This window comes from Numida meleagris, chromosome 1 (assembly GCF_002078875.1).
Source record: "Numida meleagris isolate 19003 breed g44 Domestic line chromosome 1, NumMel1.0, whole genome shotgun sequence".
Taxonomy (NCBI): domain Eukaryota; kingdom Metazoa; phylum Chordata; class Aves; order Galliformes; family Numididae; genus Numida; species Numida meleagris.
Genome location: NC_034409.1, coordinates 51,444,159 through 51,457,761, shown reverse-complemented (window position 1 = coordinate 51,457,761; position 13,603 = coordinate 51,444,159). Strand labels below are relative to the sequence as shown.

General features: G+C 51.6%; 1 protein-coding gene across 2 annotated transcripts in view; it reads right to left on the bottom strand.

Moving 5' to 3' along the window:
* The window catches only part of PDGFB (platelet derived growth factor subunit B), a 13,360-nt gene continuing 8,265 nt past the window's right edge, over positions 8,509-13,603 (bottom strand). Inside the window, exons 3-7 of one of the 2 annotated variants that reach the window (XM_021384901.1) lie at positions 13,378-13,461; positions 12,948-13,153; positions 11,105-11,246; positions 10,641-10,810; positions 8,509-9,550 (exon numbers count right to left, since the gene is read on the bottom strand). In XM_021384901.1, the coding sequence (XP_021240576.1) occupies positions 10,674-10,810; positions 11,105-11,246; positions 12,948-13,153; positions 13,378-13,461 (569 nt within the window). In that variant the 3' untranslated portion in view covers positions 8,509-9,550; positions 10,641-10,673. The remainder of the gene's footprint in view (positions 9,551-10,640; positions 10,811-11,104; positions 11,247-12,947; positions 13,154-13,377; positions 13,462-13,603) is intronic. The other variant, XM_021384894.1, reaches the window with a different exon arrangement.

Here is a 13,603-nt window from a genome sequence, read left to right as displayed (position 1 = left end):
CATCTCAGCACTGAACATGTGGCTGTTGTAGAGCAATGACCAGAGCAAAGCCTCGTGCCTCAAACCTGCACACAGAGAAACATCTGAGCTGCTGCTTGCTACCCATTGAGCTTGCAGGAGCTGGCAGGAACGCTGCAATTTGTTTAACCAGCTAACCAAACACCCTCCAGCACCTGCTCCCTCCGCAGAGGAGGCCAAACAACAAACACTGGGCTGAATAAACTTTCCACTGTACTCTTGCCATTAGGAGGGTGAGCTGTCAGCAGCGTGGCTCAGCCACCGACAGAACCCAGGGACTGAAATGGCCAAACAGGTAGCGCTGAGCTGGAGGGGACGCACGTGGTGATTTGGGCTCAGTGTTTGGGTCTGGCTACCACAGATTTTCTCTTGTGTTATCAGAAGAGGGTGAATTGTCAAAGGCTTGGCAGCTGATAGGAACCGGTGCCGTGCCAGACCCAGGGAAAACCCCATGCTCAAAGAAGCAAGCTGTTAGCCTCAGCTCTTCTCTCTCACGTGCTTCACGGTCCCCACAGAACATTCTCTTTGACAACACTTCTGGAGGACGAGGCTTGCTCTGCAGGTTGAGCAATCTGTGTTTTGCTGAGGCAGTGGTTCTCATGATCAAATGTGAGCAGTGACTGCGGCTGTTCAGTAAAATCAAGGTGGGAGCCCTGTTCCGGGACCTGCCGCTGCCTGTCGTACGCTGGCACATTGTTCTCCCAAGGTGGGATTCGCTGTGCCTACCGTTTGCCAGCTGAAAATTAAGCACCTTCAGTTGAGCTGGCTGAAAATTAGGCAGTCAAACACCTGCAGCCTTTGTCTCCTACTCTAGACAAAGGGGAGCATTGAGCGCAGCCACAACATGATTCATCCCAGCCCTCCAGAAATTAAGCTGAGTTGCTTCATGGAGGTGCCCATCTCTGTTGACTATGGAGGAGCTGAGATGGCTGGGTGAGACTTCAGAGCCAGCGTTTAGATGTCTGCTTTCAGGTGAACCCCACTGTTGGCCCACTTTTTGTGACCACAGTTACCACCAAACATGGATGGTTTGGGTGCATCCTAAGGGCTGGGTCCATGTCCTCCACCAGATTAGGAAAGCAGAAATCTGGTAGCACGTGTATGGCTGAAGCAATGCCATTTTGTGTATAAAGATTCCATTTTGCTTGAAAAAAAAAGGGGGGAGGGGGCTAAAAGGATCAAGCCCAGCATTTTTTTTCATCTTCCTTTCTTGCACCTGATATTTAATGAAAAATCCCAACAAGATAGAGATGGAGATGGAGATGGAGGCAGAGAAAGGAGGGAGAGAAACAGAGATGGCTGTTGATTGACACTGCCAACAAACAAGAGGTGTGGTGCCTCAGATGGTAAATTTTTCAGGAAAGAAGCTAAAATAAACAAAACCGGTTTTCCTGGGATTCCTCCACAACGCAGACATCTAAACGCTGTGGGGGCCAGCAGCACTATCGTTTGGAAGAGAAATCCCCATGAGAAAAAAAGCTGAGCCCAAGCCAAGTGGGACCTGAAGACTGGAGAGCCAAGGAACTGCTTTTCCCCTTATCCCAGGATGGAAGACTGGCCAGAAATGCCATGAAACCATTCATCCCACGAATTATGTATATTGTTGTGGTTTTTTTTTATTCTCTTTTATTTAACCTGGCAATAAGTCAATGTATATCATACGACTGCTGCGATCAGCTCCTATGGATGGCTCCTAAACTTGGGCATGGCTACATGGGGATAACTTGGGATGGCTGCTTGGCTGATCTTGGGGAGCTACCACCCCACAAATCATCTCAGCCCCAACCTGCTACTGGGTGGCAGAGGCTGGGAGGGCACCGAGAGTCACCAGGTGCCCTCATTCCTCTTCAGCAGCATTGGGAGCAGGCAGGGGCAGTGTGGGCAGAGTGGCTGCCTCAGGGCCATTACCCTAAGCTCAGACCCCAGGACAAACAGGGGCGGCCCAAGAGGGCCGTGTTGCGAGAAGGAAGTATTATTTAATGTGCATTGTGTTGGGAAGCGAAAACAAGGGTCCTGGCGCCAGGCCAGGTCCCTTGGCCTCTGATTTTTTTCTTATTTTTTTTTTTTCTTTTCTTCAGGGCAATTGTTCTAGTTAGACCTATTCTTCTTCTTCTTCTTTTTTTTTAATTATTTTGTTTTGTTTTGTTTGCTTTGGTGTTTTTGGAGCTGACAATGCGCGGGGTGATTGCTCAGCGCACTTCCTGTGTTTTGGCACGGGGGCTGCTCAAGTGCTTGGCAGCGCTTCCCACCTGCCACAGTCATCACCACTGCCACTGTCACCACCGATGCCACTGTCATCACACGGCCACCGGTGCGTGGGTTATAGCAGGGGGACACGGGGCTTTCTCCTGGCCCAGTGGCGCGGGGCAGAGGGGAGCGGCGGGCAGCGGTGTGAGTCAGTGTGGAAAGGCTGCGCGCATTGCTGCTGGCTGACTCACCGGCCCTGAGGAAAGAAAAAAAAAATTAAAAAAAAAAAAAAAAGAAAGAAAAGAAAATTCCAGCCAGATTCTTTCGGGGAGGTAAACAAGGTCAGGCAGCACGACCAGATCCTGTTTACCTGGGACAGGACAGATTTATGGAGCCTGCACTGCAAGCGGGACGTGTCCACGTGGCTGGAGGCACCCACAAAGAAGCCCTCAGACCATTTTACCTGAAGTCAGACAGCTCCAGCATGGAGTTAAATCCCCACATTCTGGATTCTCCTGTCTGCTTTGATGCCTGACTGCAGCCCCCATATGCTGAGGCTCCTGTGCAGCTCCCACTCCTGCTCCCCATACAGAAGCCCCGTCATCCCATCAGCCCCTCCAGACGCTGACTGAGTGTTTTTTCCTGATAGCGAGTTGTGTGTGAGTGGATGTTGCTCAGGCAAATATCCTGTTCTTGAGACAGGACAGGGACACGGGAGGGGGAGGGGGGGGCATGGGGGTGGTGTGCCGGGATTTCACATTCCTAGCATTCCTGCTTTGGCCGGGAATGGGAGCACTGCAGAACAGCCTGGTGCTGAGGACCAGGCACCCACCTCCATGTCACACAATCATTAAGGTTGGAAAGACCTCTAAGATCACCTAGTCCAATCACCAGCCCATCCCCACCATGCCCACTGACCATGTCCCTCAGTGCCACATCCACACGGTTCTGGAACACCTCCAGGGATGGTGACTGCACCACCTCCCTGGGCAGCCCATGCCAGTGCAGCACCACTTTTTGGAGAATAAATGTTTCCTCATATCCAACCTGAACTTCCCCTGGTGCAATGTGAGGCCATTCCCTCTCATCCTACTGCTGTTACCTGGGAGAAGAGGCCGACCCCCACCTCGCCACAACCTCCTTTCAGGTCATTGTAGAGAGCGATAAGGTCTCCCTTGAGCCTCCTTTTCTCGAGACTGCACAACCCCCGTTCCCTCAGCCGCTCCCCATCAGACTTGTGCTCCAGACCCCTCACAGTTCTGCTGCCTGTCTCTGGACACGCTCCAGGGCCTCCATGTCTTTCTGGTATTGAGGGGCCCAGAACTGAACACAGTTCTTGAGGTGTGGCTTCACCAGTGCTGAGTACATAGACACACACGGGGCAAGCCTCAAGGTCTTCTATGCTCTCTGCTTCTCCAGGAGCCCACAAGTCCACCCAGCATGGCCCCATATGGGAGTGCACAGGGCTGCAGTGACCCAAGTCTCCATGTCCTGCCCTTAGCCAAGCAGCATGGATACACAGGATAGGCTTAGCACATGGATACAGCATTCATAGGTTTCATGGGGTGAGAAATCTTCGCTCTTCTCACCACTCGGCAGCTCTGCTTGGGGCAAAAGGAGTAGAAGGCACCATGTCTGAGCAAGCTCTCTGTTTAATTTCATATAGTATTTAGCACTCAATAACCATCTTCCTCTTCCCCTTCTTTTTTTTTTTTTTTTCCCCCTTCATTCATTGACACAATAAACCAAACAGGGCCAAAGCTACATTGCAGTGGTCTTCCCTCATAGTCAAAGTGAGGTGCTGAGCTCTCCCCTTCCATGCCATGCCAGGGTTTGCTAGCTTTCTCAAGGAAATGCACACATCGTATCTTGCAGGCTGTTCAAAAGGAGAAGGAGCCACTCAGCCACCCATTTTACATGTGTGTTATTGGAAGGGGAAGGGACAGGCAGGAAAGGAGACTATGCCTCTGGTCACATGCAGAAGCCAGGTTTTGAGGAATTGAAAGAGTGTTATATCTGCAAGATTTCAAAAAAATATACATAATAATATCCGGAAAAGGGCACCAAGCATGCTTCTGCCTTTGAGGAAGCAGCGATGTGCTCCAGTGCTAGGAGGGCTCTTGAGAGAGCCCCAGTGATGCTGTCCTTGTGAGACAGGCAGGTCCTGGGCTCCCCAGAGCCCAAAACATGAAGCTCTGGGTGCACAAGGGCTCCAGCCTTGCCACAGGCCCTCGGGGTGGGAAAACCCCTCTGGGTACCCACTGTGTCCCTGAGCATTGTAGCACGGATGACTAAAGCCATTAGGTCACCAACATGAGTTGCTTCCTTTTTTGGTCAAAGTCAAGTGTCAGAATCACAGGTTTCCTCTTTCCTTAGAACTGGGCTTTCTCGATACCACAAATCCTTCTTGCAAGGCTAAAATTAAATGTCTGAAAGCACATGCACAGTGTTGCAATCTCACTGCTCTGCTTGCTGCGCTGTGTAATGCATGATCAGGGGAGCAAACAATAGAGGTTGGAAATAGCCGGGATGGAGATTTCCTCTTTCAGTTGCAGAATTGTTTCCTTGACTGGTGCGTGCATAAGCCAGGTGGCAAAATGCTTGCCCCCGCTGGGCTTCCTGGCAAGTAAGGGGGATCTCTGGGCAAGGAGCAGAAATGAGTAGAAGAAAAACTCCCCCAAAAGCAACTCCCAGCCTTCTTGAGCTTCACTGCACTCTCCTGCCCCATTGCAAGCTCACCGTAGCTGTTTCTTGCAACTCCTTGCCAGCACCCCATGCTCATCTGCAGACCCATGGATGGATGGGTGGGAGCTGTTGCAGCTCTGGTAGTGGAATGAGGATGCCCATGCCTAGAGCATGGCTCTTGGTGGCTCCTTCTTGGCCACAAGCTTTAAACTTAAGTAAATAAAGAAGCGCAACAATAGGTTGCAGCTCAGCTGGTGGAACTATCCATGGAAAAGGGAAAATGCGTATCATGGGGGAAAAAGTGCAGCTGCTCCTTTCTGTTTCATTTAATGCACTTGGAGGTGGCTGTGCTGAGAAAATCCTTTATTTGGTTATGGGGCTGTTCACAGCAGGCAGGAGAGCATCATCCATGCCAAATGCCAGTGTGAGGACTCAGCACTGGGTCCAGCCGTGCTGATGAGAGCTGCACCAGGTACACGATGAGCCCATAACAAAGTTGAGGGATGTTCTGATGAGAACCATCCATCCCTTGGGAGAAACCTCATGGCAGAGGTCTCTGATCCTGCCCTTTCTGGACCTCATCAGTGTTTGTGCATCCTCTGGGAGCACATATTTGGTATGGCCAAAGCCATGCTGCCATGTCCCCGCACAGCCCCAGGGCTGCTGCCCCTGTGCTGCGCTTCTTGACTGCCTCATATTTTCCAGGGCCAGCTGCGCTCCCATCACCATGTGTTGTCCAGAGCCCCCAGGTTTATGGGATATCAGGGAGGCCTCCTTTTCCTCTCGGCCCCCCAGCACATGATTTTTGTTTTTCTTCTTGATTAGCGGAAAAAATTCCTAAATCCATTGCAGGGAAGGAAGGTCTTTTCTCTCTTTCTCTCTCTTTGGTCAGTCAGTCAGATACAAACAATTTCCATCACGGCCATGAAACACTTTTTCCACCGAAAAACACCTCTGCAGGCTTTAAAGGCACAGGTCCCCCTGCAGCCTCCACCCAAGGGGTGCACGCTGCACTTCATCCATTGTTACACTCTGCTCTGACCCCTGGTGTGGGGGATCACAGAGTCTTAGAATGGCATGGGTTGGAAGGAACCTCAAAGATCATCAATTTCCAATCTCCTGCTGTGAGCAGGACTGCCAGCCACTAAATCAGGCACTGGATCAGGTTGCCCAGGGCCCCATCCAACCTCGCCTTGAACACCTCTCCTCCTCTTTACACCTACAGCAGAACCCTCCGAGCCAGGCTGTGTGGGGCATGGAGCTGCTGTTCAGCATCTGCATTGGCTGAAGGTCAGCAGATTAGGGGACCTGGGAGTTTCCCGAGCTGCTCGGCATCCCCAAACTGAGCGTGCTGTCTCTTGGCTTTTGCAGCGCCTGCAGAAAAACCACAGCAAACATTTCGACATCGACTGTCAAGGCACAAACCTCCCTGCTCCCTACTTTTGGGTCACTGCTTAATTGTTTGCAAACAGTTCCTTTGACTGAGTTGGTAATTCCAAGGGTCTGTGTTTTCCAAGTCCCATCTGCTCCCAGAACCCTGGAAGCCCACTTGGATTTTGGGGCCCTGGGGTTCCTCGTTCCGCTAATCCCAAGATGAAAGCTGGAAGCAGCCGAGGCTTTTTGGCTCCTTCCCGATGCCTTTTAAGAGGGGAAATTCCCAGGTTTGCAACATGTTCGCTTGGTCACAGCAGATTATGGCTCAGGGAGGACACGGCTCTGCTTGGACACAGGCTGTGTGAAGGCGAGCCATGAACAGCTGCACCACTTTGAGAAGAGCTTTGTGGGCTCTTTTTTCCTAAGTAGATTTTAATTCTTCTTATTTTCCTCCCTCTGTGCGCCCTGCTTGGCACAGGCAGCACCTCCACCCCCAGGACCCACTGGGTTCTTGTGAATGGACAGCACGATGGGGCCACTATGGGATGAATCCCCTCACCCCTCCATGTCTTGCCTTGCCTTGGTGTCCCATGTGTCATGTCCCATCTCCCTACCTTTTCGTATCCCGTGTGGGTTTGGTGTCATGATGGGGGCTCCAAGCGTGGCTTTGAGGTGCCACCTGCCTGCAGGGAGGGAACGCTTCTCCCAAATCTAAACCGAAAACCCAAACTCAAACCCAAATGCAAACTGAAACCCAAACTCAAACCCAAACTCATACTCAAACCCAAACCTAAACTCAAACCCAAACTCAAACTCAAACCCAAACCTAAACTCAAACGCAAACTGAAACCCAAACTCAAAGCCAAACACAAACTCAAACCCAGACTCGAACTCAAACCCAGCAAGCGGCTTTTCCAGCCTTGCACCCACTGACTGCGCAACACTCCCTTGCTCGGGGGAACAGGAAAGGCAGCAGCCCTTCTGAAGAAGGGAAGGACCGACGGCGTCTAGACGGTGTGACTAAGGGAGGACCTGGCTGAATGTTTGCACAGCTTTGAAGAGCATAAACACCGTCCCAGCTCCTTCAAAGCAGAGGAATCCAGCGATGCGATGAAAGCGCAGGGAAATTCTGGCTGTGCCTCCGAGCGGACCTGCTAACCAAAATGGGACCCTTGATAAGAAATCCCCAAGGCCTGACTCATTTCGGAGAAGACCGTGAGCTGGAAAAGATGCTGCGGGCAGGTGGATGCCGAGCTGCCCCCCTGGGAGCGAGCAGGACTTTCCGTGCAGCGCTCGCTCTGTGCTGCAGCCTGGGTGTAAGCGTTCTGAAAATGAAACAGGAGGCACTGGGAATCCCGTGAGCCCCACCGTGAGCTGCGTGTGCCTCTGCTGAATTTCCTTCAGCTCACAAAAGAAAGAGAGTATGTTCTTTGAGAGGTTTGGTTTGCTTTCTGGTTTTTGGTTTTTTTTTCGTTTTTTTTTTTTTTTTACAACTTTAAATACAGTACTGAATATAAATTAATCTTACATTTTAAAAAAAAAAAGCAAAAAAAAATTAAAATAAAATAAAGCCTCACCATCTTTACAAACTGAAGGAAACATTTTGGAAGAAGAAAGCGAAGCGCCTTAAGACTCGAGGGCTGGGGGCTGAGCCCATACACAACCTGAGAAGCCCCACGCTGCGTCTTCGCCCCCATCCCCAGCTCCCCTGGGGTTTTTCTGGGTGACTCCGTGCATGACGCTGCCAGGTCAGAGCAGGAGTGCCGAAGTCCCACAATGGGAATTCCCATTTTGGATGGAGATGACGAAGGGGTGTGCAGCTAGCTCTCTGCAGGAGCTTGTAATATCCAATGGGTAAAATCCTGATGGAGTTTGAGAGGGAAAAAAAAAAAAGATGGGAAAGCCAGAGCCCAGTGAAGGCACGGTGCACAGGACACCCACGAAGGGGTTAAAGAGCCCGGGGGAATGACATGATTCTGCTTTCGGGACCACAGAGCAGGCGAGGACAGCTTGATGAAATTAAGTCATGCTTCTAAGTTTGGCTGTTGTTCATCGCCTTGCGCTGCCGCTTCACCTCCTGCGAGGAAGTGGTGCTGGGTGTTGGTAGAAAGCAAAAGAGCGCCCGAGGCAGAGAGCTGCAGGCAGGAATCTGCCCGTCCTGGCCCCACCGGAATGCAATGCCAACCCAATGGAGCCAACGGGGACACGCACCTCCAAACTGCCTGCCGCCGGGAATGAAATCCATTTAAGAACATATATATATATATTTATATAGGTATGTATAAATACGCACGCACACGCACACACACGTATACATATACACACAGAGACATGCGCACACATACAGAGCGAATTTAAAAAATACTCGGAGTCCGAGCCTGGAAAGTTGAGTTCTCCACCAGCATGTGCAAAGACAGCTCCTCGGCAGGGCAGGGGCACGGGGACGGCTCCGCCGCTGGCTGCTCCTTCCCCTCGGTCCGAACACCTTCCAGTCAGCACCAGGAGCAGGAGGGGAAAGGGGGGGGGAATGGCATTTGGCTTCTTTGTTTTCGTTTTGCTTTGTTTGTCTTCTGTTCCCCGAGATGTCGTATGTTTCAGTGGTTTTGGTTTTTCTTTTTCAAATAAAATATACACACGCACGCTAAAAATATATCTCTGTCCAGGTAGGGCGGTAAAGGTCCATATAGTGCATTTTCCATCATGGGATGCCGCCCGCAGTTTGAGATTCACCTGTTTCAAATCGCAGGTCCAGTGCAAGTGCTGATCTGAGCCGGGCCCCGGCCATACAGAAACACGTGGGGAAGGAAGAAAATGCCCCTTCCTCCCTCAGTGAGTTCATTTCCCTCCTCCCTGCAGTAAGGATTTGGCCCCGCTCTCCTTTTCGCGTTTTCCATCCTGTCCACCTGAGCAGGGAGGGCATTGTCCTGTCCTCGATGTGTGTTGGGGGGTTCGTGGTTCTGTTTCTACTTTGTTCTTTTCTCATATGTATATATATATATAAGCTGTGTTTGTCTTTTTTTCTTTTTTTTTTTTTTTGGTTGGTTTTTTTTTTTTTTTTTTTTTTTTTTTTTTTTTGGTTGGTTTTTTGTTGGGTTTTTTTTTTTTTGCAAAACTTTAAAATGTTAATAAATGAAAGAAGGGAGAGGCTTCGGTGGGAGAAGGTCCACTGATGGAAAGGGAAGCACCATTTGCCGCCTGAATCAGTCGTTGAGGCAGACTGGCAAAGAGGAAAAGTTATCACTCCAAGGACCCCATGGGGGCAATACAGCAAATATATTAAATAAACCTGGAAGGCAAACAAAAACAGGCACAGCATTAGGATAAAGAATCACAGAATCATTAAGGTTGCAAAAGACCTCTAAGATTACCTGGTCCAACCGCCAGCCCATCCCCACCATGCCCACTGACCGTGTCCCTCAGTGCCACATCCACACGGTTCTGGAACACCTCCAGGGACAGTGACTGCACCACCTCCCTGAGCAGCCTATAACCCTCTGCCCCTGCAGCTCTCCTCCTCTCCCTTCTTCTCCTCCGGAAATGCTCAAGTACCAAACAGAAGAGCTCAGGAGGGCTTTTGTCCTTCTCTGTATTTCCTCCTAGATAGCTCAAGCCAGAGCTGAGATTTGCATGGGTTTGCATCATTTGGAGTCTGGGAACCTTTTCTGGCCATAAGGATCCTGAGATTAGCAGAGCCCTGGTGGTGCTCAGCATGGGAATGTCAATCCCAGGATGCTGTCTGGCTCCCCTTGTCCCTAGATCCTAGGAGACATTGTCCCCCTGTCTCGAGGGGGGCACAGCCCAGGCTCCTCCAAGCAGCTGTGGTGGGGCAAAATTCTTCTGATGACGAGGGAATTACTCCTGTTTACACAAGTCAGAGAGAGAAGAATCAGGCCTTGGACTGACAAAGTCCAGATCTATTGCCTGAGATTCCAGCTCTTTCCCTGGTGTGACCTCTCTTACGTACACAGGCTTCCCGCTAGGAGAGAGATGAACCAAGTGCTTTGCTGCTTCGGAGTCTTTCTGCCAACTCAACTAATGAAATGAAAGGAAAAGGGATCCCCAGAGCAACATTAATTCTCTTCTTTCAACAGAGAATCAATAGAGAAAGGAGAACAGGAGCTGTTCCACAGAAGAGATGAATAACACAGATCCCACGGGAATTTAGGTGTGGAGAGAAGTCAGGCTTGCTGTCTGCCTTTAAGGGAGGCAAAGGGGAGGCTGAAGCCCAAGGGCCATAAAGCCATAAACATGTGCACTGGGCTTTTCCCACGCTCAGGTCCTGCTGCAGCCCCATGCTGAGTTGCTCTTGGTGCTGTGAGGAGGGTCCAAAGCACCAGGACAGAACCCCAACCCGGAAAAAAGCAGCTTGCTGTCACCTGCCTTGTGCTCTCTCTCCCCTGCCAGCACTTCTATGCTATGAGGATTTCTTTCAGCACTTTCTTATCGTTGACATGCTTGTATTTCTTATGTTTTCTCTTCTGTGCTAGCGGCCGGCGTACCCGCTTCCTCTGCGAGACGGCGACTGTGGTGAACGATGGCGACGAGCCTGCCAAAAGAGAGGGGAGAGCGTACAGCGAGGGGAAGCTGGGTCATGCCGGAGTGTCTTTCCCTACACGCAAAATGCTATGCAATCTCACCCAGCTCCAACCCTGTGCCATGGGCAGGGCTGCCACCCACCAGCTCAGGCTGCCCAGGGCCCCATTCAACCTGGCCTTGAACCTCCAGGGATGGGGCACCCACAGCTTCTCTGGGCAGCCTGTGCCAGCACCTCACCACCCAGCAGAGAGCCCATTCATCCCACCCCAGCCTCTCCCTGCACTACAAAGGCTGAGGTCCTTACGTTTCTGCTCGCGGGGTGCTGGCCGGCTGCTCCTGGGGGGCGGCCGGGACACTGCTTCACACCGGCACTGCACGTGGTCCTCCAAAGGCACGATGACTTTTTTGAATACTGGCTTCTTCTGGACAAACTCGATCTTGTTCACCTATTTGGAAGAGAGACGCAGCCAAAAGATGAACATAGCTGTAGCTCCCACTCTGCAAAAATAACCAGCGTCGGTGCACTTATGCACTGGCTCTCTTTCTGCAGAGTCAGAAGGCAATGGAGAGAGCGCTGTTTGAGGCCAGGGGTGGTGTGTATGGAGCTAATTTTGCACACACCAGCAGGGCAGAGCTAAACTTGGATTTGACTGCTTGTTTCCCCCATTCCTAACTTGTCTCTGCTGCTGGTGGGGAGAAGGACGAGTGGCTGACCATATGCAGAAGCTGTTCGTACAGCCAGGATGGTGTGCACCTGGAGGCAACCAGAATTAATCGCCGCAGGATCCCACAGGAAGGGCAAAAGGAGAACAGCTTGTGCTCAGTGTGAGCAGACAAGGCCTCACCAGGCCTGTCTGAATCTGTCTGCAGCTCTTTAATAACTCATGGGGCTGAAGCCCTCTGTTTCAGGAGAAGGCGGTGCTCTGGAAATTCCCTCGGACTCTCCACCAGCGCTGACTCAGGGAAGGCTCACACTGCATCCCACCACAGCCTGGGGTCCTCCCACTCTGGGCCTGACCCCATTCAGCTTATCTGACAAGCCCACAGTCCCTAAGTGCTCTGCAGCTATAAATACTCGCCTGTGGGATTGAATTCCTCCAAACCCACTGCCCCCAGCAGCATCCCTGGGGCAGCACCGCAGCGGCCACGCTGTTTATCTTTCCTTGAAAGCCCACTCCACGCGCTTCAGACCACACGCTGCTCGCTAGACAAACACTTCCAGCCAAACAATAGTGAGACCTCTGTCCTCAAAGAAACCATTTCCAGGTCACTTTTTGTGGCTGGCTTTTGACCTCTCGCTTGCTTTTTCCACAAAAACAACTCCTGCACCCCCCCTTGCTTTTCCCTCATTTCAGCCTGGCTTTTCTGAGAAAGGAATTTCCTGATGAACAGAGCTGCCGGGACGCAACCTCTCCCAGTCAACCTCTGCCTGGGGGAGTCTCTTAGGGCTCAGGCAGAGGATTAATGTGGGATGAGTATTATTTTTAAAAGAGCTGTCTGGGAGGAAGCTGTGAGAAGATGACTGTTAGCAGAGAAGCGGACAGAGAGGTGAGCCGTCAGGTGTCTACTCGCTTCTGGACTGGCTCAGGAGGTAACTGTGGGGCTGGCAAAGAGGAGAAGCTGCTGTAACACCTGCAACAGCTGAGGGATGGAGCCTTGACACCATCAAGCCCTCCTCTTTCTGCACTGAAAACAGTTCCTGCAATGGAAGTATCCTGGTTTGTTTGCTTCATCATTTGAGTTGGAAGGGACCCTTAAAGGCCATCTGGTCCAACTCCCCTGCAATGAATAGGGACACCTACAGCTAGATCAGGGTGCTCAGAGCCTCTCCAACCTGATCTTGGATGTCTCCAGGGATGGGGATCTGCCACCTCTCTGGGCAACCTGTGCCAGTGCCTCACCTCCTGGTTTTTCTGCTCTAACACAAAAGACAAGGGCACCTCAAGACATAGAAATAGCAAGGGAACACTGCTGCAGTGGCAGTTCCCAGCTGCTGGACAGCAAAGGCACAGGCATCACCGTGCCAGAGGCTGCAGCACTGAATGGATCATGCAGCACCACATGACCATAAAGAGAGTATCAGGGAACGGGCAGCTATGTGAACCTTGCACAAGGGTTAGGGGTTTAGGGGGCTATGCCTGCCTTACCTGGACGTGCCGGACGCGAATCTGCATGGGGCGGCACTGCACGTTGCGGTTGTTGCAGCAGCCGGAGCACCTCTGCACCTCCACACAGGGTGGCCACACCACGAAGTTGGCGTTGGTGCTGTCCACCATGTTGCGGGAGATCTCAAAGACCACGGTCCGCGTCTTGCACTCGGCGAGGACAGCTGGCTCTGCTGCTGCCAGAGCGTCTGCAGAGGCCGAGAGGAAGGAGGGAGGATGAAACGGGCTGTGCAACTGTCGCCAACCCGCTGCAGCCATCAGTGGGGAGAGGAGCAGACCTCACATGGCTTTGCTATGTGCACACGCTCTTCACCTTTGCACTCCCACCCAGCTCCCTCCTGGACACAGTGCCTCCACATGTACTGTAATCTGTACCGCAGCACACATACGAGGTGCAGAGTCCCACACTCACCAAGGCTTCGCCTCTCTCGAGCCAGGGACACATGGTTTTGGCTGGGCTGAGTTGTGTTGAGGTCCAAGCTGGAGCTGTCCTCCTCTGCAAGTGGAAGGAGAGAGCTGGTAGCAGTGGGTAGGGGCAGGAGGAGAGTCATAGAATCATAGAATCATAGAATCATAGAATCATAGAATCATAGAATCATAGAATCATAGAATCATAGAATCATAGAATCATAGAATCA